This window comes from Drosophila takahashii, chromosome 3R (assembly GCF_030179915.1).
Source record: "Drosophila takahashii strain IR98-3 E-12201 chromosome 3R, DtakHiC1v2, whole genome shotgun sequence".
NCBI classification, from domain to species: Eukaryota; Metazoa; Arthropoda; class Insecta; order Diptera; family Drosophilidae; genus Drosophila; species Drosophila takahashii.
This window is the reverse complement of record NC_091681.1, coordinates 31310500-31335079: the sequence shown is the minus strand read 5'-3', so window position 1 is coordinate 31335079 and position 24580 is coordinate 31310500. Positions and strand designations below refer to the sequence as shown.

Genomic DNA, 24580 nt, shown 5'->3' with positions numbered 1-24580 from the left:
GTGGGCCAAAATGGAAAACAGAAAAAACAAAACGCACGAATTCTGGTTAAAACGGCGATGAGTCATCCCAGCGTTGTGTGATGTGTGTGGAATCGGTTGTAGGTTTTTTTTTTATTTGCAGCCCGTCCATTCATAATCGCGTTTACTGAATGAACGAACATCTATATAGGCACACACGAATCGGCGTCTTTATAAACAAATATATAGTACAGCTGCGGTCGAGATAGTAGAAAAATTAAGTGACGGAATTTCACAATAATTGAATACATAATAAGTCAATAGTAACGTTACCTTTTGCTAGTTTTAATCAACTGAATAATTACTTTACTTTGTAATTATTTTTGCTTAGTATTCAGATGATATCATGACATCTGTCTTAAAACAAAATATAGAAATTCATATTTTCTAATTCTAATTTGATTGAAGTAAATAATTACATTGTAATTATTTTGGAATAAATTAATATAAAAATAAAAAAATCTATTAAAGCTTAAATCGTTGAAGGCAACACTGCGTATGCGTGATATACGATTATCTAACAAGAAATATACATATTATAATATTAAAACACAATTCCAAAAGGCCTTCAAAATGCAGTTTCTATTCTCTTTATATATTTTCATAATTATTTGCCGGCTTCTGTACTTTTTTCTAAGGCCCAGATCTTTATAAACAAAGTATATTTGGGTTTTTTATCACAGACTGCTGATAGACATGGAATAATATTTGCCGTAGACACCATTTGCTGGCGGGACACTGACTCTTGACTGTGGTTACGAATTTGGCACCTCAACGCTGGCCAGGATTAGGGTGATGTCATCGGGTTTGCCGCCACCGGAATAGGGAACATTGTATTGTCTGGCTTTCAGGGCGAAGGGTGATTGGAAATTGGCATTCAGGGAGAGTTCTCTGGCCTTCTCCACCACCTGGTTGGCTCCTTCCAGGAGATCTCTTTCTTTCCGCTCCTTTAACCCATTTAAGATCTTGAGAAGAATGCTCTCGGGCAAATTATCAAACAATCCATCGGTGGCTAGGAGTACTAGATCACCTGGCAGCAAAGAGTACCTGGTGGACACGGCCATTTCCGGTTTATCCGCGTAGAAGAAGTCCATCTGATCCTCCGGAGCCACAGTCAGTTGATATGGGGTATTAAAGTCATGGGTTTGCTCCTGGGATCGGTGGAGCACCTGACCATTTCGCACCACCAAGAAGCCACTGTCTCCGAGATTGGTGGTATAAAGGGTGCAGTCCCTGCGATGCATGGTGACCAAACAGGCGGTGCTGCTGCCCACCACTGGCTGTTCCCGGTGGCTCAACTCTTGGTAGCCGGCGATGAGTAAATCCCTGGGATTACGTCCATCAAAGCTGGAACTTTGAGTTTGTCCCGAACAGCAGGACATCAGCTCCTTGGCAAAGCGACCCGCATCCACGCCCATATCCCGCCAGCCGCCCACGCCATCGGCCACGCCCATTACCTCGGCGTGGGGCGTGGAGCTGACGAACCAGCTGTCCTCGCCGAAACGCTGATTGGCCCGCTGATCGCCCGGATATCGCGGCTTCTTCGATCTTCCCTGCACCACGGTGATGAGGTAGGGATCCCGCGAGGATTTCTTACCGGCAAAGTGGGCGAACTGGTGGAGCGAGTGGAGGGAGTGGCGGGCAATCTGCAGAGGAGTCCTCAGCTGGCGGACGAAGAGATTTAGCAGACGCGGCCAGTTCTTCAACCGCGAACACATCGTAGTCATCATCTTTCTTTCCTATTCTAAGCACTGGAATTTTAAATATAATTCTTGGAGATGTTACTGAATTGAGTTTACTTGTTAGAAATAAATGCAACGATAAAGCGCCAACAGTTAAAAAGCCTCCTAGCAAATGAGCATACAGATTCAAAATATTTTAAAATATTTGCTTTGAATTTTGTATAAAAACTACAGAAACATTTGCTTTAAATATTAAAAATATGTTCCAAATGAGAATAAATAGTTTTATAATATTAACTTTTAATATATGCTTATTGTTTGAAGATCTTTCACTTGGTGGAATGCTTTAAATATTTTAAAAAATATTTTAAATTATATATTTCTAGAAAGTACTTGATCACATATATATTTAGACTCCACTAATCTAACATCACTTCAAAAACCCATGATTATTCCCCCATAAAACCGTCAACTTTCCTCGTAATTGGAGCAAATAAGCTCTTCGAAAGTTATAAAAACGTAATCACAACGCAATTGCAAACTTGGGGTACTGTTTACACCATAAACATTGGTAATGCCAGATATAGAGAGCCCATATATGGACGGGTTCTGGCCTGGGTTCCAGGTATTTGTCATCGGGTAGATTTGATTTCTTTGTGGGTCCGTCGGGTCCGTCCATTGTTCAATCTTATCTCGATGAAGCCTACGACACAGTGGACTCGGCAGTCGGACCCCAGACCCCCATCATCACCGGAAGTTTTGATCACTCTACGGAACTGCAAACGCTATCGTATTTCCATGGATTTTCGCTTATCTGCGAAAAGGAAAACAATACGCTACGCAATGATAACTTTATTTTAAACCCCTGATGTAAACGCCTTGTTAGATAAAGAGGCTTATCAAAATGCACAGTGTATTCGGCAGAATCGCTCATTATTCATTATTTGAGTTGTTATGTCTGCCAAATTATGGGGAAATCTAAGGTTCGATTTCCTGTGCAAAAGGTGCAGGATCACACGGAATTATATGAGTTTTATGTACGTGTTACTGGGCGTAAAAAAAATACTATAGTATCCGGCTTCCGAATGCCGGGTTATCTGGAACTGGAAGTGGAACCGTCAGTGCCGCGACTTCATCTTATCACTTCGGCTATTTTGTGACGTCAAAAGAAGAATTTAAAATATTTCCTGCGGATGCTACTGGTTTTTTTGGCAAGAGCTCTAAGATTTTCCTCCCTTCCGGAATTCGATATAGTGCTCTCATAAAAAATAGGGCCAACCCAGCAACCGCTAAAAATGCTCATCTAATTATAAATATACCATTTTATTCAATAAAAATTATTTCCGGAAACTAAGTACTTTTTTAGACAAAATTTCTTAAAGGAAAAAAATTAGGACACCAAATTCTTAAAAATAAATATATTTGTAATTTAAAAATATTTACTAAAATCGGTTTTCTATTTTTTTTAATTGCTATGACTAAGAAGAAATAATAAATTTTTTGCAAATTTTTAAAGGATTATAAGCAATATTTACGTGAAGCATTCTAACCACAAGTCAACTCATCAAAAATCTCAGAAAACATTTTTTGTTTGTTATGCTACTGAATCATAATGATTAAAGTGTTCTATCAAAAGTTGCATTTCAAAACCAGACATTTCAAACATTTTTATAAACTTAGTATGAACAATTTGTTTTTCCAAAAATTTGAATCACAGCGATTAGCTCTAAAATAAGTTTTATTAAAATGGATCCTTCTGAATCATAGTGATAAGGTGCTGTTATCAAGCCAGACTTGAGTTGTAGTATTCTCCTATCGATTTGGGTCAGTCAGTACGGTTATAAATTAGCTCGTAGACAGTTCGATCCTGAAAACTAATTGACTGTGAATTTTCTACTCTCGTTGCAGGTAAGTAGAGCAGAGCCACACGGAGCAAATGGCCATATAGCCAATAGTTTTGCCACAAATGTCCAGTGTCACATGACCCACTTCTGGCTGAACCAACCCCCTTTCCCCTCTTTTTCACAAAAAGGGGTTTTCGGTTTCAGTTTCTCATGTAAGTGGCGACGCAAGGTCAGCGTGGCCTTTTTTTTTTGTCGTTCGTATTTTACATGGCCGATCGGCCCCATCAATATTTATTGAAAGCTGGCATATCAATAGATAAATGCCTAGAAATAACACCTGCAACCGAAGAGTGTGGAAAATGGAGAATAGAGCCACCTGAGCCTCCGCCGGCGACTATGGCGACCCATTTCGAAAAGCTATTCCCCGATAAGAGTTGAAGCCACAAAGGCGCACCATTCATTTAATGGTGGGGCTGCAGTTTTTTTCTTATTTTCTTTATTTTTGGTGGGGATATGGGGCTTGGTGGGGTTTACCGGGCGCTTTAAATTTAGTTGCTTATGTCATAACTAAATTGTCTCGCCGCTGCGATAAGATAAAGCGGCAATCGGGGGCCCAAGAATCGGGTAAACAAAAAGCGTAGTCAAAGAAAAACTGGGCACGTGAGAGCCCCCCAAAAAAAGCAACTCAAAATTAATGTAAGAAATATCCAAAAGCTATAGAGCAGCGGGTTAAACCCCAGATGTATGTATTGCTATATAGCTATATATTACTTGTATTTCGCTCAGGAAATGCCAGAGTCGCCAAGCTTTTAACTCAAAGAGCGAAAGAGCCCGCTGAATTTATTTCACTCCGAGAGTGCCGATAAAAATGCTCAATTCAGTTGGCTCGGGTTTTTCGTATAAAAAGCGAACCTTCGCCGATGACGCATTTAGTCTAAACAAGTTGGCCGAGCCTGACGCTTCGGTGATATAGAGTGAAGTTCCATTCACCACTAATAAGAAGAAAATAAGTCGTGAAAATTACGTGAAAAAAGGCAAAAAAAAAAGAAAAAGTGTGTGCGAAAAATATATAGCAACAATTCTCTCAGCATGTGCGGTGCCTGAAATTAAACACAAACAGAACGAGAATTCTAGGAAATATTAAAAACAATTCGCACGATCGCGCGCCACTCGGAAACTACAGATACAGATACATTTTCGACAGATAGATTTATACATTCGGCGTGTGTGCAAAACACAAAGGCGAATTTCGCCAGAAATCGCTTGACTCACAAAACAGACTTTGTGCGGCCATAAAGTAAAACAAAAATTATATTTAAATCCACCTCTTGTATTTAAAAACAAATCAAAACGGAGGAACTACTGATCTACGACAAGATGACGCTGGACAATTACAACATCTTCAATGATGAGTACTTGTTCAATATGCCGCTGTCGCCGTTGCCAAAAGTGGTAAGATCTTTGAGTTATTTCTATAATATTCGTGAACAATCCCCGCCCTCTTTTGGCACAGTTAAGTGCCAGCGTTATCAGTGTTTGCCATGAAATTTTCTAGAATTCCTAAGGGTAAAATAACTGATATATATTACCATACATACTCGATTATGTATGGGTACACTTGCACGAACGCTTATCGTAGGCCGATTGGATTCTTGGGAATTGGAGATCCCCTTTTTTCCTGATTCCTTTTTATGTTCCATCTATGTATTGTATAAATATTGTGTTTGCTTAGCGATAATGTGCTACAAACCCATTCCCATCTATTCCAATCATTAACCGAAATTGAATTGTTTTAGTTTTTATTCGCGATAAGGGAATTATTGTTGGCTGTGGCAAGTGTTTTTCTTTTTTCGTTTTTTTTTTCTTGGGGCTCGTGTAGGCACATCATCCATCATTGGTTTCGTAATTATTGAAAATTATGATTTTATTTTTTGTTCTCTATTTTTGTAAGCTACGTGACTGATTATGAACGTAAAATAGTGCGGAATTTCTATATTTGTACAGTTATTACTCAAATCATAAAGTTAATTGGCCTGGGAAAAATTATTTATTTTTTTCATAAATTGAAAAACCCTAAAAAATATTATTGCTATATTGCAATTTAAGTTTTCTATAGTTAATATATTTTTCTTAATATTCTAGCAATAATTTAAGAACTTGTGCGTGTACAATTTCATTAAATCAAGTGCACCCTGCCGCAACTCTTGAAAAGTTATTGCCAAAAAATCACCCTCAATTTGGAATCACGTTGCGATTTCATGCCACCATTAACAGTTACCATTTTCCGGCTTAAAGTCGGTTTCTTGCAGTTTTTTCTGCCCATTTTTTTCACCCATTGCATTTCACAGTCCAGTGATCCGGTCTGGGTTTTTCGACTGCGTCTGGTTTTTGGCTTTGGGTCTGGTTAATGGTAATGTTTCTGGGTCTGTTTCTGTTACTCCATGAAATATATAAAAAATAAAACAGCCGGCGCCATTCGCTGATATCGCACACGTGCGATTTTCGTGACAATTTATCAAGTATTCCATATATGTAGATTGTTTTTCACTTTCCGTTAAAAACAGAAAAAACCAGGGGTCTTAATTTAATGGTAGAAAGTGACCCTTTGACTCGTGAACCTCGAACACACTCGCGTGACACTTGATACTCGACTTTATAGAGGGGTATATTTTTATATATATCTTATATCGCACATATAACTTGGCAATTGGGGCGGTTCAAAGTGACGGGCTGCAAGTCAAACACTTGCTTAAGCTCTCAAATGGTTCCATTAAATACAACATGTAACCATCGGCGCCCCCACAAAGTCCAACTTTCTTTTAATTAACTGAATAGCTGAATATGGTATTGGTCTGCTCTTGAAGTAATGCCTTTTTGTGAGGGGGTTATCGTGGACTTTCGCAATTGTTTTTCTGTTTTTTTTCGGCTTTTAATATGTGGGCGTCTTCGGTGGGTTTGGGTTTTAAGTTTGACATGAAAGAAATCACTTGAAAGCCTTGTTTTTTCGGCTATTTCGAGGGCAGACAATAACTTTCCTTTGTCTAGAGCTACAGCCTACACCCTCTAGAACTGGCCTAAAAAATGTATATCTATATATTTATAGTTTATTTTTTTGGTTAGCCCCACCGATCATGCCATGCTTATGGAGCATGCAACAAAGACTGCATTCAATTAAGATCAAATTTTAAACTGAAATATGTCTACGAAATGCGAGCGCACTTAATTGCATTTCCAGTCAATTTAATTGAGTTTCTTCTTAATGGAATTAAATGCAATTTGGCATTACTTTATCGTTCTTTTCTTCTACTTTTTTTTTTTGAGCTGCCCGGAAAGTTTGGTTGGGATAATTTGACAGGGGAGAAAAGCGATTGAAGTCCTTTGCCAAGGGTTTTCCCTGTCTTGTCTTGTCTTTTGGATTTTTATTTCTTGCTGCCATTGGTAATTTCGTGTTGGCAAATGTCCTGATGGCTTTTGATGGCTGCGGTCACGTCCTTCTAGGAATTGGCCAGAATGGAAAGTGAAAACAACTTTTACTACTGTCTCTCTCCTTCCCTTTGTGTCTAGGTTGCATTTCGTCCTTTTTTTGCTGTCTTTTTGTGTTGTCCTTTCTGGCGCCTGAAAGACGCGTCGTTTGTTTGCCATTTCCTCGAACTGCAAACTTTGCCATAAATTTCGGTCTCCCCCATTTTCAGGGGATTTCCCCATCCCTCAGACTTTTTTGTTGTCGCGACAAAATGCATTTAAATAAATTATTCCCAGACCAGCGAGTGGCGGCGCGTCATTTTATTAGCCGCACGTTCTGGCCACTTTAGTTGGCCAAATCAGCTTAATTAAGCCATCCTAATGACCCCGGTGCATTGAGAAATGTGCTATCGATTAAAGTGGCCTCCCAACCCAGGTAAATAAAATATTATAAAGGTTCAATGCCCTGCTTAACAGGCAGAACATAAATATTTTCACTCTTTTTTTTTGTTTAATATCTCATGCAAATTTGTTTTTTCCCTTGTCCACGCCCTCGGAACAAAAGTCTGATTAATTTGAGTCAAAATCTGCCAAGTGGGCCACCCCTGTTCCGAAGGTCCGATTTTCATCGAACTTTTTTACTTTTCCGGTTCACAACGAAAATATAAGAACTTCATTTGAACGGTTTTGCGAAATTTTGAGTTTTACCGGAGTTATAGGGGTCAAAACATGGCATTTTTGACACTTTTTCGAAAAAGTTGCACTCAGTCAAAAATTCATAACTTCGGAACGGTAAGAGATATCTTTATGATGTTTTCACTAATCGCTCAAGAATTATTATGGCTTTCCATAAAAAATTTAAAAAAAAATTAAAAATTTTTTTTCTTAAAAATAAATCAACATTTTTTTTTAGTTTTTATTTTTTTCAGTGTTCTTCACCAGCTATAGAGTTTAAAACCATTTGAAAATGAAGTTTGATTCATTACGAAAAAGATCAAAAAAAAAAAAAGAGGGGCCCGGACAAAGGTTTTTCGCAATATCGATTTGAAGAAGGGCGCACAGCGGATTCCCATACAAAACGACAAGAAGTGCCTCATTGACAGCTGCAGTCGGCTGACGCTACGCGCGCAACGGCATGTGTTGACCAGCCAATTTTCACGAGCAAGCCGTTTTTGTATGGAAAACCGCTGTGCGCCCTTCTTCAAATCGATATTGCGAAAAACCTTTGTCCGGGCCCCTCTTTTTTTTTTTTTGATCTTTTTCGTAATGAATCAAACTTCATTTTCAAATGGTTTTAAACTCTATAGCTGGTGAAGAACACTGAAAAAAATAAAAACTAAAAAAAAATGTTGATTTATTTTTAAGAAAAAAAATTTTTAATTTTTTTTTAAATTTTTTTATGGAAAGCCATAATAATTCTTGAGCGATTAGTGAAAACATCATAAAGATATCTCTTACCGTTCCGAAGTTATGAATTTTTGACTGAGTGCAACTTTTTCGAAAAAGTGTCAAAAATGCCATGTTTTGACCCCTATAACTCCGGTAAAACTCAAAATTTCGCAAAACCGTTCAAATGAAGTTCTTATATTTTCGTTGTGAACCGGAAAAGTAAAAAAGTTCGATGAAAATCGGACCTTCGGAACAGGGGTGGCCCACTTGGCAGATTTTGACTCTTTGACACTGAACTTAAAGCCAGGGGTTTCGGGAATTGGAATCGGAATCCTGAAAAGCGACTGCAAATTTATTTGTCGGGGGTATTTTTTTACCCCTGCTCTTTTTTTTTGGCAAATTTTGAATTATGTCTGTGCTGCCCGTTGCCAGCGAAAAATGTTAAACTTTAATTCAATTTTCGTTTGTGGTGGGCGTTGCGTTCCGAAAATGGACAAACGTCAAGTGATTTTAATGACGGCGCTGCTTTCTGTGCATATGTACACAAAATATACAAAACACACTAAGTATACTTTGCATAAATGTTGGTTATATAAGGGGCTTCTCTCTGTGTTTTTGTTTTGCGTGCCTAAAAAAGGCCGGCAAGCCGTGTGGATGCGACTTTTGTCGACTTCTGCTGCCGGCCGTTGACTCTGGGCCACTCCAAAAAAATTCTTTAGACCAGGGGAAATGCCGGGAAAGGGGCGGGGAAATTGGGCTTTATCAACCGACAACCGACAACCGACAACCGACAGCCGGCACTCAGCACAGTCAACACTACACGCCGATCGGCCATTTCGTTTGGGCATTGCGGTCACGTTCTCCCTTTTGCCAGCCAAGAACAGCGAAAAATAAAATAAAGTAAAACAGCATTAATAAAATACAAAATAAAACGGCAAATATGATTTCTGCCTCTCCTTTGCGTTAATTGTTTTATTCGCAGAATTTGCATTTATATGCAATTCGCACAAGAGACTTGCAAAAATTCATATCTTAAATGGGTTTATGCTTATCGTCAAGGGAAGTGCAATTACAAAGTTGTGTGGTGCACAGAAAACAAATATCATTTAAGGACCGTCAAGGTTTATTATGAGCAGAATACATAAGAAAAAACTTTTTTATACAAATAAATATTCTACTTATTTATCAAACATTTTCTAAGCCTTTTAAAACTTAAAGTTTTAACAAAATATTTCTTTTAGAATGTTTTCTTATAAATAGTCTGTTAAAATAGCTCTTATCGCAATTTATTGTATTTTATAAACCTTTTTCTTACAACATTTTTCCCTGTGCATTTTCCACCCAGCTGAAGACGCCGCTCTTGAACTTGTCAACTCTTCAATTCTCGCTTTTATATTTCCATTTTTTTATTTTTCGCTGTGACATTGCTGCAACTTTGAACAAACAATGCTGGAGCTGCAGTTTGTTTATTCAAGTCTTTGCCAATTGAAAAATCAAAATTGTATTATTTTTTTCAGATAATTATGCGCATTTCTAACTAAACAACAAACGACGACGACCTTCAGCATGCAATTTTTGTATACATTTAGTATTTAACAAGCTTGCCAACTAATTTATGCCGCAGCAACAGAAAAAAGCAACTAAAGCGTTTAAACAAAGGCGAAATTTGAGTTTGAATTCCGAGTTTAAGTTGCCAACTGTTAGCATTTAACATTTGGCTAAAACACAGAGGCCTATGTTAACTCGTGCTGTTAATAATTATTAGCCACTTTTGTTATAAACAATACAAATTGTCATCACCTGTTTTCGTTTTGTTTTTGCCTTTGATGATGCCAAGTTTTTTTATTTTGTTGTGTTTTGTGCCATGTCATTACGTCATTGTCAGGCTAAAATTGGCTTTAAAAATAGCCAAACACGTCAGCTAAAAACAGAAGGCAAAGTCTTTGGGGCCCCAGAGAGAATTTCTTTAGCACTCAACTTGTTGCACCTTCACTTCTATTTCCACTTCCCTGCTCTTTGAAAAATTCGTTTTCTACGAATGCGATTCTGAATTTTTAACTAATTAGAGTCACGGTCGTTGTTAATATGCCAATCAAATTGTTTGCTGGGATTAAAAGGAATTTATTCGAATTTTCCTATGAATTTCAGAGGAAGAAAGCGTTTGGAAACCGCTTCCTCTTGGGGTATAAATATTTTTATTTAAACAATCACATTTTTGGTAAAAAAAATCTTTCTTCGAATTCCGGTTTGTTTTTAACAAAAATATAATTGTAATCTCTATTTTTCATGGGAACTTCCAAGCGATATTACTTAAATTTCTTCCTAAGAAAAGAATTTCTTATTAAATTGTTAAAAACAAAGATTATAAAATGTTAAAAATACACAGTTTTGACATGTTTTTTAAAAGTTGTTTGGGAATTTTTCAACGATTGCAGGGGTCACTGTAGTAATCAAATTTGCTGCAGTCTCGAGTCTTAGTCAGCAATTTGTTTATTTTTTTTTGTTGACTACGTCAGTGCTTTTTTACTGGCTGACTGACTGGCTGTTCGATGTTCGCTGCTGGTTTCATTTGGTTTATAATTGACCCCCAGAAGTGAACTCGGTGCCCAGACCTCCACTCGTCCGATAAGAGAGATCACCATCGCCACACCATCGCCACACCATCACCACCATTCGACATTGCCACTGAGCTCTGGCTTCAATTTAGACAATTCAATTCGCGGCTCTTGATTGCCAGTAGTTCGCATTCATATTATTGTCATTGTTACTATCACTTGTTTTTTGCATATATAGGCGAACATTTCGTAAATTGACTGATTCATCGGCTAAATGCGGTGCATGTGTGCCCAGGGAACAAGTTCAAACAGCATATTTATTTCGTAAGGAAAGTGGGTTAAAATGAAAGTCCCCCAAAATGAAAACCACAAAGGTGTTTAATGTTTAAGCACCCAAAAACTCGGAGGGCGGCCGACTTGAAAGCTAAAATTTAAAAAAATAAATATATGAAATGAGCGCCTACAAAGAATAAAATCGATTGTTTGTTGTCAATAAGGGAACGGCCTTTGGGATTGGGAAACGCGTCTGCGATAAGATCGCCAAATAAATAAGCACACAATCAGCAGAAACTCGCTGCACAGAAAGAAAAAGTTAAGAATGTATTTTAATTACAGAAATTATTATACTAATCCTTGTAAAATTATATTTTAAAATATTAATTTGTTCCCATTAATATTATTTATTAAACCTATTTATCTAGACTTAAAATTTCGTTAGGTAAATTTAGAATTTATTTGTATCCGATCTCCAAATTTTCTCCACAGATTTAAAAAAAATGTTAATTTTTACTGTTAAAAATCCTCCCTATTTTTCTCCGTGCCTCAATATATATAATGTTTTTAGCCCACAACAAAAGCTAGCAATTAGCGTATTGGCCAACTTGCTGGCGACGGAAATAAACACTCTTCGGCGAGACAGGGGGTCTGAACTGAAAATGAAAATGAAAACTTAGTTAATGTTGATGTCCCGCACGCACACACACCTGTTCGCGGGACATCTGTCGCTATAAATACATATATATATCTTGTATGTTCGGAACCATAACTTTGTGCCAAATGATTTCGCCGAAATATTGAGTGAGTTGTGTGCGGCCTTTAATTTATGGGCGAACGAAAGGCATTTCGATGGAGAGAAAGATCGGCTGTAAAATCGGCAAATCGGAACTAACCCACACGCGAGCAGATGCATATATACCATTGCATATATTATATGGTATATCTACTTTTTTTCCTATAAAAGTACGGCGAGCGTGGTCGTCGTGTGGGCAGCCGCTCAATTAAGAGCAGGCAGCGTTTAAAATTATTTGATTTTCCCAGTGGTTGTCTTCTAATTTGAGCAAACGGCTCCGCAAAATCGGCCAGGCACACACCCAAAAGACAGCTCTCTTAGTTCTCTATAGTTCTCTAGATCTCTTGATAAATACACATATATACTTGTATCTCGATCGTTGCCAATTTCGCTCGCCGGAGATTCAGATTCAGATTCAGTCGCAAACGAACAACGAACCATCGAAGTTTAGAAAATATCTAACAATTAAAAGCGATCGCGCGCGCGCTTTTATTTCGAATCTCTCGAACATCTCGAACCTCGAACAACGAAACGAAAATAAATTTGGAAAATTGCAACTGTCGTTTTGTTTTTCAGCGCGCGTGCATTGCCAAAAACGAATCAGAAATACCAAAAATACAAACAACAACGAATCGAGAAAAGGAGAAACATATATATATATAAAAACGACGCACATTTCTCAGTTGCATGCCGCGTGGATCGAAATATATATAAAATAAAATACATATACCAATATAATTATATATAGCTAAACATAGAAATTAAAGCGAAAAAGGGAGGAATAACTTTTGAGAGGCGTTGCCCATTTGGCCAAGGAATTTCGTCGGGAAAAACGCAGCATTATTTGGAAACTAGCTCAAGGCTCAAGACCCCAATCTCTTTCATTTCCACGAATCCGTATAATTATATAATCCAATTTGTGTTATTTATCGCGGCCTTTTCGCCGAGCACTGTGAACTGATTTGAACTGGAGAGACACGTGTCATTCGATTTTTTCTGAGCCCCGGCACACTTACGATATTTTGCCTTGATTATGAGCGCTTTCGCCCAGCGGAATAAACATTTCAATCCTTTGCGAAATCAGCAAATGCTTATCGTCAAGCGTCTGAGACCGCCGGAGAGCAATAACTTCAAGAACTGAAAACTGAAAACGGAAAACTGAGCAACAACCGAACAACGAATATACTACGAAATCTGCTCGCAACGAACCTTTTTTATTCAGAATAAAAAGAAGTCAACGAAATATATAAGCTACATATCAAATAAAGCCAAAAACGAACGAATTTTTAAGCAACTATAACAACACACTGCGACAACAACAACAAAAAGAACACCCAGTACATCCGAAGAACCGAAAAACCGGAAACATAAAGACAAAAAAGGATCATCACATTGTTAGAGGACTTTCCACTGAAAAGATAGTCACTCGTTTTTGTATATATATCTTAGAATTTAGATTTGTTTTTGTTGATTTTGAATACAACTCATATAGATATATATATCACTGTTGTCCCAAATTGTTGTGTTAGCTTAGCTAGGCTTAAAGAACCCATAACGAATACTAGTCAGCCGCCCAACTGTGCGTATACGCAACGTCATTGCGTATACTTAATATTTAAGAGATAGTTGAATAAGGATAAACGAACAAATGATGAAAAATCTCAACGGTAGGGCGCACAATGCGTGCTACCATCCCTACTACCATCAGTCGCTGCACTTTGCACAGCAGCAACATTTGCAACATCAACAGCAGCAGCAACATCACCAGCTGCAGCAGCAACATCAACAGCTGCAGCAGCAACAGCAGCATCAGCAGCAGCAGCCCCAGCAGCAATTGTTACGTCATCAGCAACGGCAACTGCCCACGCAGACTGTCTACCAGCAACAGCAACAACAGCAGCAACATCAGGAGCAACAGCAACAGCAACTGAGGCAATCGTTTGCCCACAATGCTTTCCCACTGCGCAGCAGCAACAGCAACAATTATGGCCATGTTGCTGGTAGCGCCTACGCCGGCAACAGCAATAACAACAGCAGCAATGCGGCTGCCATGGCCGCCGTGTGCCAAATGCAGAATTTTTTTAGTCAGCAGCAACCACAGGAGTATAATTATTATCAACAACAGCAGCAACTGCATCAGCAGCAGCAACCGCAACAACAACAGGCAATAACAGCTACGACGACAGCAGCAACATGCAATGCCACAGCAGCAGCAGCAACGACATCCTCGACAGCAGCAACAGCGACGACAGCAACATCTACTCACAACGACAACAACAATAGCGATAATTTTGCAATGGACGCCAGTGAAATCGCCACTTTTCTCGCCAACGAGCTTTTCCTACAGCAGGTAGCCTCCCTTAAAAAACCCAAAATATCGATGATATTTAATCAGAACATCAGAATCCTATCGAAATTCGTATAATTTTGGGCGCGAAACAATTGGCAAGCGGTGTGCGTACTTATTCATCGCCGAAAATAGAACTAATGCGGAACAACAAATGGTTGGGCAAATATAAACAAAGTGATGGATTGGTGGTCCTCTCTTTTTGGTTCTCTTTCCTTTTTAAATTGGCAAAAAAATAAGACCGAACACGTTTCCTAATTCCTAGAAATGTAGGGATAAGCAAAGAGGTCTTACAGACTTAACAATTGCTTTTGATGTTGGGGAGAGATCTTAAACACTATACATTCAAAGATTTCGTCTGTTACTGATCATATTTCTTAAGAGATAAGCATTTTCTTAAGTACCAATGTTGCACTTAATATAATTAAATATTAAATATATTTATAAAATTAATTGCAATTCGTAAATATTGAAAAAATTAAGCAATGTAAAGGCGTATGGCTGATATAAGCGTCTACACTTTTTAAAGCGATTTTATACGAAATTGGGTATTCCTTATGTTAATAATCTTAAAAAATGGCATTAAATTCGTAGTAATTATTAGTTACATATATTTTATAAAATACCTATACCTATTATTAATCAAAACCTTACCATTTTCCTTGCAGCTCGGCAACTTTGAGACCGTTCAGAGTGTCCTAACGCTGACGACGCCCACGTTGACCCCAACGACGACGCGCAGCATCGAGGATTCCTTTTTCCAGATAATTTCGGACACGCAAAATGATCGTGGAGCTGGCTGTGCGGGCTTCGCCGTGCCCCTGGTGCTGCCCAATGCTGCGAATGGAGCAAGTGAAGCCAATGGCAATGGGATCGCCACGATTCCCAGCCAGCAGCAGCAGCAGCCATACGATGTGAGTCTGGTGCCAGGAACCGACTCCGAGGACTCCAATGCTTCGTACAACGATACGCAGATGAACGAGGAGCAGGACACGACCGATACTTGTAAGTGGTACCTTGAGTTATACCTTCCTATAGCTTACTAATTCGAAATCCTTCTTCCAATCCCTCAGCAAGTGCCCATACGGACAGCACCTCGTACCAGAATGGCCACATAATGGGCGCCAGTGGGCAGAACGGCGGCGTGAATAGCTTCACCAATGTCCTGGCCGCCGTGAATCCGGCCAACCGAGGAGGAGCCTCATCAACGAATACCTCAAGCACTCCGGCGCGTCGTGGCGGCGGCCGGCGACCCAACAGATCCGCCAACATGACGCCGGAGGAGGAGCAGAAGCGAGCGGTTCGCCGGGAGCGGAACAAACAGGCGGCGGCGCGTTGCCGGAAGAGGCGGGTGGACCAGACCAACGAGCTCACCGAGGAGGTGGAGCAGCTGGAGAAGCGGGGCGATGCGATGCGCAAGGAGATCGAGACGCTGACGAACAGCAAGAATCATCTGGAATACCTGCTGGCCGCCCATCGGCCCACCTGTCACAAGATCCGCTCGGATCTGCTCAGTGTGACCACCTGCAATGGTCTGATTGCTCCGGCGGGATTGCTGAGTGCCGGCAGCAGCAGCGGCAGCGGCGGATCGAGCAGCCATCACAATCACAACAGCAACGACAGCAGCAATGGCACGATCACGGGCATGGATGCCACCCTGAACTCCACCGGGCGGAGCAACTCTCCACTGGATCTCAAGCCGGCGGCGAATTTGGACAACCTGCTGCTGCACATCAAGGATGAGCCGCTGGACGGGGCATTGGACTCGGGATCGAGTCTGGGTCAGGATGGTCCGCCACCGAGTAAGCGCTTCACCTTGCCGCCCATGTCCACGATGCCACATGTCCATATGTCCACGCTGATGACGCCCACCGGTGCGTCGTCGGGATCTCTGCAAACGCCGATCACGAGCACGGCGCCGGGAGGATTTGGGAGTTCATTCCCGGTGGTGACCACCAATGGGGGGAGCACCAGCAGCATGAACAGTCCCACGCTGAATGCGCTGAACAAGATGCCCAAGGAGCGGCCCAATACGCTGGCCTTCCAGCGACCGCTGGGCCAGAATATGCACCTCAATCTGGCCAACAAGGCGGGCGCAGGAGGAGGTGGACCCACGCAGATCCAGGGAGTGCCCATCCAGACGCCCTCGACGGGCACCTTCAACTTTGACTCGCTGATGGACGGAGGCACTGGATTGACCCCCGTTTCGGGACCCCTGGTGCCCAACAGCTCCTCCACGAACAAACATCCCCTGGAGCTGCCCACGCCCACCGCCGAGCCATCGAAGCTGGTCAGCTTATAACCACAGGACCACAGGATCTGGTGGGACAGGGAGGAGCGGAGGATAGGATAGGAGTCGAGTGGAGTTGAGTCAGGATTAAGTTAAGTTTTATATAATTGAAGCCGTAGCGATTATATTTACACTTGCTAACAAAAAAAGAAAAAGTAGAAGGAAAAACCAAGAAAACATCGAGATGTTTTCAACCCTTTTTGTAATTTCGTTAACTCTAATGTTTTTTGTATTATTACCTTTATCTTTATTATGGTTAATTTATATGATTTTGCTATGTCTTTTTACATACGACGAGCTACATATGTTATGTACTTGTATTTTGTGCAATTTTCAAACCTTTTCATTGCGTGTTATATATTTTCAAAAAATATACAAATGCGAACGATCGATGCCTGGTTAATGAATACGAAAATGAAAATAATAGGGATTATTAGGGAGTGTAGATTTGAAGGATGCGTTGTGATATTTATTATAAAACGAATACAAAAGATACCAGATAAAAGATAACAGATAAAAAACAAACAAAAGGAGCAGTAAACAAAAGCGTGTAATGAAAGGAACTAAGCCGGTTTTAAAATTGTACATTTAAACATTTAAACGAATCGCGTAAATATGTAATTACAAATATATATTCAGCATACAAACTAAATACAATGCCTTGAGAGAGAATTAAGAAATGCAAAAACACTTTATATAAATATATGTATATGTTTAAACCTAAACAATAATCGCGTTGAAGCAAGTTTTATATTGAGCAAAAGCAAATGTGAAATGAGATAAATATACTTATTGTACTCGGTAAGCTGCAGTAGAAAACCCAAATATATTTTTACTAAACGCAACAAATGCGCTATTTTCAAATACCATTTATAAGAAATGACAAAAGCAAAGCAATTATTTAATATGTAATTATGTATTATGTATACCCCAAATGCGATTTAACGAAAGCTGATCAGGTAAAACGAAAAACCAATAGTAACTCTCGCCAGTTTCCACAGTAAATTCTCTGAAATTCTCTATTCAAAATTATCAATTTATCCAAAAACCAAACCGATCGATAGTAACCTAAATGCACTTATAAGGGCAGAAAAACACCAAAATTGACAAAAATGAAATAAAATAAAATAAAATAAAATAAAAACACCGAAAAAAACCAAAAACAAATTGTGGATTTATTTTTAGTTTTATAAAGAAGAAAAGGAATAACTCTGCGTTTCACATGACTTGCAAATGGTCTGGCTTATCGTCAGGTAAGCCGAGCAGGTAAATTGGGGTGGACCAATTTTAAATGATAATTTTAATCTTAGAAACAAGACAAGATAAATTTCAACCTATGGGAATTTTTTTTAAAGTTCATTTTACACCATAAATAAGTTTTAGGGGCCTTAAAAGTAAACAAATTATTATTTATCTATTACTTATAGTAAAGGAAAGAGGATCAACAGGCAGCAGAAACAACTTGACTTAAAAATCTAAAAAAAATCTGAAATTTGGAAATAGTTTAAAAATGCAGATTAAACAGACAACTAGATTGATTATTCTGTAAACCTTCCCATAGAAATGTTAAGGTCCACTCTAAGGGGCAGGTAAACGCAGCTGTATTCTTCCATTCGTCCACAGATAATGGTTACATATGTACATATACACAATGCATATATTCATTTTCGGGTTTTGCCTTATTTTGCATTTTTCGGATCTGTTGTTTTCGGTGCAGCCGTTAATCGGATCTTTGTTTCAGTTACTCGAGAACTGGCGATATGAGCGGCAGTCAATTTCTTCGCGCCCTGGGAAGAACGATGGGATGGGGCAGGAGCCAGCTGAAGGTCGATAGCCGACATGTGGTGCTCATCACGGGCTGCGATTCGGGACTGGGGTAAGGTCACTGAACTAAGTAATTAACTAATTAACTGAACTCTAACGATAGCCACTCCATGGCCGTTTACTGCCATGAATCCCTGCACATGACGGTGGTTTCCTGCTGTCACAATCTCAAATCTGATGGAGCCAAGCTGCTGCAGTCCCTGAATAAATCCAAGGATAGCCCTGCCAGAATGCACACTTTGGAGCTGGATCTCTTGGAAACCGATTCCATTCGGCTGGTGCATCAGCAATTGAGGGACATACTGGCCAAGGATCCCAGCTATCGGCTGACGGCCCTTATAAACAATGCTGGAGTAATGTGCTTTGGCGAGTTTGAGTGGCAGTTACCCGAGCAGATAGAGGCCCAGATCAACTGCAACCTGCTGGGCACCATGCGACTGACCCGCGAGCTGTTACCGCTGCTCCGCCAGCAGCAGGGCAGGATCATCAACGTGACCAGCCACTGTGGACTGCAGGCTCTGCCCGCTCTGGGTCCCTATGCCGCCTCCAAGGCGGCCCTGCGCTTCTGGACGGACGCGTTGCGCGTGGAACTGCAGCAATATGGCATGGAGGTGGTGAACTTTATACCGGGATCCTTTGTCCTGGACAGCAACATTGCGGCCAGGCAGCAGCAGCATGCGCAGAAGATGCAAGAGGCCTTCAGCCAGGAGCAACATGCTCTGTACGACTCGTATTTCGAGGCCTTCAATGGCTACCTGAAGGTGCTCAGTGGTTTCAAGCCACCCAATCGCCTGAAGAACGAGTCGCTGCTGGAAAAATTCAAGGATGCTTTGACCAGCTCACAACCTCTGGCCTTGTACATCGAGGAACCCCGAAGATATCGCCTCTACCGCTGGCTCTTCTCGATCTGTCCCACTCCGCTGGTGGATTGGCTCACCCTGCGCTTCTGCGCCATGCCCACCTACGAGTCTACTCATAGACAAAAGAAGATTTAGGTTAATATCCGTAGTCTATACACTTTAAATAATATACATATTGTAGCACATTGTGGAATACTTGGCTAATAAATCGAGCTGAAATCCAAAAGGGGGAATGGAAAGCGGCGGTTAAGACGATCGATCACAGAACACACAACTGGTATTTAGTGGTATTTAGTAGCCCGTGCTGCGGCATCGCTCGAAGACCGCATCGTTGAGCAGCTGGAACCACTCGCTGGCATAGGTGGAGTCCTCCGCCGCCCGGAACAGCTGCAGCTTCTCCTGCGCCGGCAGCGAGGAGCAGAGATAGTAGCTGATGGCCGTTTCCGTCAGCTCGGCATGGTAGTTCTTTAGCGCCCACTCCAGCAGGCGCAGGCAGTTGCGCGAGTCCAGAAACTGGATGAGTCTCTGCTGCAGTACCTCCTCCATCTCGGGCACAATGTACACCCGCGACATCTCGTAGGCCTGCAGCAGGGCGGGATAATCAAGCTCCGCGAGGTGCCGCTCCTGGCACACGATTAAATGCAGAAAGTAGCGCAGTCCACTGGCCGTGTAGTCCTGCAGCTGAATCTCGCCATGGTGACCCTCGCGGAAGTCACTATTGAGCATCTTGTTGAACACTTCGCTGGTCTCGCAGAGAAGCTGCTTGTTGAAGCCAATGGTCACCGAGGAATCATCGCCGCCTCCACCAACCACGAATCGCATGTCACACTGGTCGTGCAGTTGATCGGTTTCACTCAGCCTCTGACTGCAAATCCCCGCTGTACTTTCCGCAGGCTCAGCTTCCGGCAGCACAATGCCCAGGGTATAGCGGGCCATGGAAGTCACTGCATCCACTGCCTCATCCGCATAGTGATCATCGGTCGTCTTGCGCAGCATCAGATCGAAGAGCAGGCTAAGTGCATTGCCATCGTACAGAAACTGGTAGAGCAATCGATGGCTCTTTACGATATAGGCCACCGAAATGGCAGCTCTCTGCTGGGCCTTCACATCGTCGCAGCGCAGGAGACGCACCAGCTCCTCCTTGCCATAATTGGATTCGCCAACGTTGGTCAGAGTCTCCAAGAAGGCGAAGCCATCTTTGCGCATCTAAAAAAAAAGGTGAGAATTTATTAGGAATTTAATAGATACTATTAAGAAGGGTTTGTAGCAGGTTTCGGAATTTAACACAAATGGTAAAAACATGTAAAACTGTATTTTACAGTGTGAGAAAAGTTTTTGACATGTGTGTCAAAAACAAAAGTGTTAAAATGTGAAAAATAATTGTTAGCACACACAGCTCACTTGTGTTTTTTACACAATGTGTTATTAACAATACGTGTTTTTTACACACTGTTTTTCACACAAATGAAAAAATACATTTTATGGACATTAACGAATCAAAGGGATATCTTAATTGTTATTTTTAACCGTTTCAAAGCAAAGTTGAATTTTTTTCAACTACAGACAACCGTGAATTTTTCAGTTCAACATATATTTTTGACGTTTTAATGTCAAAAACTCATATCACGTCGTGTAAGTAACACAAAGAAACTGTGTGCGTTATTTATGTTTCTAACATACGTAAACTACAATTTTTTACACACATGTTAATAACTTTTTTGCACTTAACACTTTTACATTTAACATGTTAATAACACATGTTTTTTACAGAGTGTGTTATTTTTCGAGCCCTGGTTTATAGTTACCTCCTCCACTTTGGTGAGTTGATAAAGCTGATGGACCACGCCGTGCTTGATAATCTGGGCAAAGAACTGGCTCTCCCTAAAATGATAAAATAGAAAATTGAAATCTTTAACTCTATCTTCCGAAGTCACCCCAACTCACAGTAGAATATTTGTCAGGGCATTTGAAAAATTGTTATTTGCCCCAAACAAGTTGATTGCCCTTATCAAAGTATCCAGCGTCTCCGGCTTTCCCAGCTCCACTCGCTTGTTCACCATCAGCGTGATGCGATAGATAAGATTCTCGATGATGTCGATGGTGTCGCCGGCTTGATTGCGAAACTGGGCCAGCTTAGGTGGCACATCCGAGCTGAGCTCCTCGAGATCTTCCTTGTCGGACAGCGGATCATCGATGGGTTCGCTGCCCTCATCGATTAGTTTTAAGATATCCAAAACACTCGAAGTCTGGGCACGATTGGCGGCTATACGGCGTTCTCTAGTATCGCCAGTATTCGTGCTGTCATCCTCATCTTCATCATCATCACTGCAGGCCGGTGAATAGTTGTCGTCGTCATCGTTTGTCAGCAGATCTTTGCACACCGGCGACATGCTGCGCGAACTGCAGGGACTGGTGGTGCGATAAGACCTGGGCGAACTGCTCGGTGAGTCAAAGTCCGAGCCTAAGGTCTCGTGGGTCTTCGAGAACTTTGTTATAAAAAATAAAGGTAATTAATAGATGCTTTGGGTAGTCTGTATGGCAATGAAATACCTTGCTTAGCGTCTCTGGCGTTGTGGGATCCGTCAGTTTTCTTTTCTTGCCACCCTGCAATCTCTCCTCGCGCCGACGTTTGTGATGTTCATCGTCGCTGGTCAGGTAATCGTTCAATTCCCTCACCAGCATGGGCACAAGTCCTTCATAAAGCAAAAGTTCCATGCTCAGGTTGTCATATTGAAAGTTGTTGAGAATGTGAAAAAGCTGTTGGGTACAATAGATGACTAACTTAGCGAATCGAAGGGAACATGAAGAATCAATATTGGACCAGGATATCTTAATTGTTTTTTTAACCGTTTCAAAGCATATATGATTTTTTCAGTTCAACATATATTTCTGACGTTTTAATGTCAAAAACTCATTGTCTAAAAAACGTCGTGTAAATAACACGTTGTGTAAATAACACAAATAACCTGTGTGTGTTATTTATGTTTCTAACATATGTAAGCTAAAATTTTTTACACACATGTTAATAACTTTTTTTGAACCTGACACTTTGACATTTTTACAGAGTGTGTTATTTTCCGAACCCTGGATTCTAGTAGAAGGGAGAAACACGACAGAACACATTTTACAAAAACAAAAAGGGTCGCGATCGTGTAGCAGTAACTTCTAAGGTATTTCTAGGCGATAGAAAGACGATAGAACACATTTAACTCAAGAAAGGAGAAACTTCTGAGACCCTTCTAGACGATAAAAAGGCGATAGAACACATCGATTCTACACAGTTAAAACAAGGAGTCTTACCGATGACCGTTCGCTCTGCGACTCGGAGTCCCGAATCATGGCCACCAGCTTGCGCAGGGCTCCACACCTTCGGATCTTCGAGCGACTGCATGCATCCGTGGACAACGTCAGTATAATATTAATGCAATGCCGGCTCTCGCTCTCGTTGAGGGGCTTTGCCATGTTGACCGCCATGAGCATCTCACAGGCAGCCACTATGGCATCCGCCGTGCTGAGCATGTAGAAGGCGCAGGGATCCTTGCAGAAGTTGGAGAGGATTTTCAAGGCGGGAGCCCGCTGATCGCCGTCTTCCTTGACGAAACACACAATCGATGCCAGCGAGGTGTTGCGGGAAATGGACTGGTAAATGGAGAGAAATATGAGTTATTTGGTATTAAGTGATCTAAGGATTAGGTAAACCCACCTCCCAAGCCTTCATTCCAATCTGCTGAGCTGATATCAAGACCAGACACTTTAGAATCTCCAGAGCCAACTCAACGGCCGTCTCGTTATCCTTTGGCAGCGCATAGTCGCAGTTCCTCGTGGAGTTCTTCAACATCTGATAGTCGAAGATGTCACTGCGCACTCCCTCCAAATTCCTGGCCACCTCCTCGAAATACTTCTCGCGGTGCTGGTTCCTCTTCAGGCCAATCAGCGTGGACACCTCAATGTCCGGAACGGGCTCCTTGGGCGCCTCGTTGTTCTTCATCACGGCCAGGAAAATGCGCATCAGCTGCAGGAATCCGTTGGCCACCAGGAAGTGCTTGAGGAACTGGCTGCTGGCCAGGAGGAAGCGGCAGACGCGGAATGCCATTATGCGGGTCTGCACCGCACTGGTGGACTCGATAATGTGGCAAATGGCCGGGGCAATGGCCGCATAGTGGACATTGAGATACTGGGAGGCCTTCTTGCTCTTGGCCAGATTGCCCAGCAAGCGGCAGGCGCGGCATTGGATAACCGGATTGGGTATGGTCTTCAGAATGGTCACCAGTGGGGGAATCACCTTGCTTTCAACAGCCTGAAAGATAAAAGTTTGTTATCAATAAGAATCCCATTTTTAAGTATACATAAATTTAAGTATTATTAAAATAGATATAATGATTAGATATTATCAAATCTTTTAAACGATTTTAGATTTTATTGAATATAAGTAATATCAAAGTTTGTAAATGATATTTTGAAAAGACAAAGTTTGTTATCAATAAGAATCCTTTTTTAAGTATAAATAAATTGAAGTATTATTAAAATATATATAATGATTAGATAATATCAAATCTTTTAAACGATTTTCGTTTTTATTGAATGTATATAATATCAAAGTTTGTAAATGATATTTTGAACTTTGGGTTCATATTTTTAAATTTTTAAAAACATGTCTTGGAAATTCTCACCTCAATGCAGGCCTGTTCATCGGTGCAGCAGTTGCCCAGTATGCTCAGAACCACCTCCATTATCTTTTCATTCAGCTTGGTGATCAGCCGCACCTGGAAGACGCAATAGAATATTATTCAAAAATCGATTTGAATCACGATCCCATGTTGTGCAAGGCAGTGGCTGCCAAACCTTAGTGACTCCCAAACCCACCATGATGTGAACGCCCCCAGCTGTGCGAAATAAAACAATTCCATTTTTGTCCTTGACCAGGTCGGTGCGCAGCTTCACGAGGCATTTGTAGATGACCGTTCGATCGGTGGAGGTCTTGAGGAGGTCAATGTGGAGATCCACATGCTCTGGCGTCCAGATCATTGGCAATTTTCGTAATTTTTAAACAAAATGGAACAATTCAACAATTTTAGCAGTGCGTCTCAAACTATTTTGAAGGTGTGCCCGTGGTAAGGACGGTATTTGCAGTATTTTTCGGTATTTTATTATTCTCTTGTAAGTGTAGATATGGATGTAGAGAATGTCAAATAAAAACTGGTTGCGTTCTAGGATAAAAAATTAAAAATTTAAATTTAACG

The 24580-nt window shown here is 40.9% G+C and overlaps 4 protein-coding genes across 7 annotated transcripts in view; 2 read left to right on the top strand and 2 right to left on the bottom strand.

The window, feature by feature from the left end:
- Positions 1–17286, top strand: part of kay (transcription factor kayak) — a 36235-nt gene extending 18949 nt beyond the window's left edge. For 2 of the 4 annotated variants that reach the window (XM_070217548.1, XM_017149747.3), the window contains exons 2-3: positions 15035–15371; positions 15440–17286. In XM_070217548.1, the coding sequence (XP_070073649.1) occupies positions 15035–15371; positions 15440–16668 (1566 nt within the window). In that variant the 3' untranslated portion in view covers positions 16669–17286. Of the gene's footprint in view, positions 1–4470; positions 4997–12427; positions 14370–15034; positions 15372–15439 lie in introns of those variants that run through there. The other 2 variants (XM_017149748.3, XM_017149746.3) reach the window with 2 other exon arrangements.
- Positions 703–1838, bottom strand: fig (fos intronic gene). The gene has a single exon (XM_017149750.3). It carries the CDS (start codon positions 1746–1748, stop codon positions 774–776), a length of 975 nt encoding a protein of 324 aa, XP_017005239.2. The 5' UTR covers positions 1749–1838; the 3' UTR covers positions 703–773.
- Positions 17287–18200: 914 nt separating the features above from the next.
- Positions 18201–19475, top strand: sro (SDR family oxidoreductase shroud). The gene is made up of 2 exons (XM_017149749.3): positions 18201–18532; positions 18584–19475. The coding sequence occupies exons 1-2, from the start codon at positions 18417–18419 to the stop codon at positions 19473–19475; spliced, it is 1008 nt and encodes a 335-aa protein (XP_017005238.2). The 5' UTR covers positions 18201–18416.
- On the bottom strand, positions 19471–24439 carry Rnb (R and B). Its single transcript, XM_017149745.3, has 8 exons — positions 24204–24439; positions 24011–24103; positions 23044–23637; positions 22641–22979; positions 21891–22097; positions 21285–21826; positions 21146–21221; positions 19471–20546 (listed from the first exon to the last, which is right to left on the bottom strand). Exons 1-8 carry the CDS (start codon positions 24363–24365, stop codon positions 19632–19634), a joined length of 2928 nt encoding a protein of 975 aa, XP_017005234.2. The 5' UTR covers positions 24366–24439; the 3' UTR covers positions 19471–19631.
- Positions 24440–24580: the final 141 nt, after the last annotated feature.

Bases quoted from the DNA above. Each gene is read 5' to 3' on its own strand.
- fig (XM_017149750.3), bottom strand. From the start codon at position 1,748: ATGATGACTACGATGTGTTCGCGGTTGAAGAACTGGCCGCGTCTGCTA.
- sro (XM_017149749.3), top strand. From the start codon at position 18,417: ATGAGCGGCAGTCAATTTCTTCGCGCCCTGGGAAGAACGATGGGATGG. The intron at 18,533-18,583 runs GTAAGGTCACTG...CTCTAACGATAG, and splicing joins GGCTGCGATTCGGGACTGGG to CCACTCCATGGCCGTTTACT.
- Rnb (XM_017149745.3), bottom strand. From the start codon at position 24,365: ATGATCTGGACGCCAGAGCATGTGGATCTCCACATTGACCTCCTCAAG. The intron at 24,104-24,203 runs GTGGGTTTGGGA...TGCGTCTTCCAG, and splicing joins CTGGGGGCGTTCACATCATG to GTGCGGCTGATCACCAAGCT. The intron at 23,638-24,010 runs GTGAGAATTTCC...TTTATCTTTCAG, and splicing joins ATGAACAGGCCTGCATTGAG to GCTGTTGAAAGCAAGGTGAT.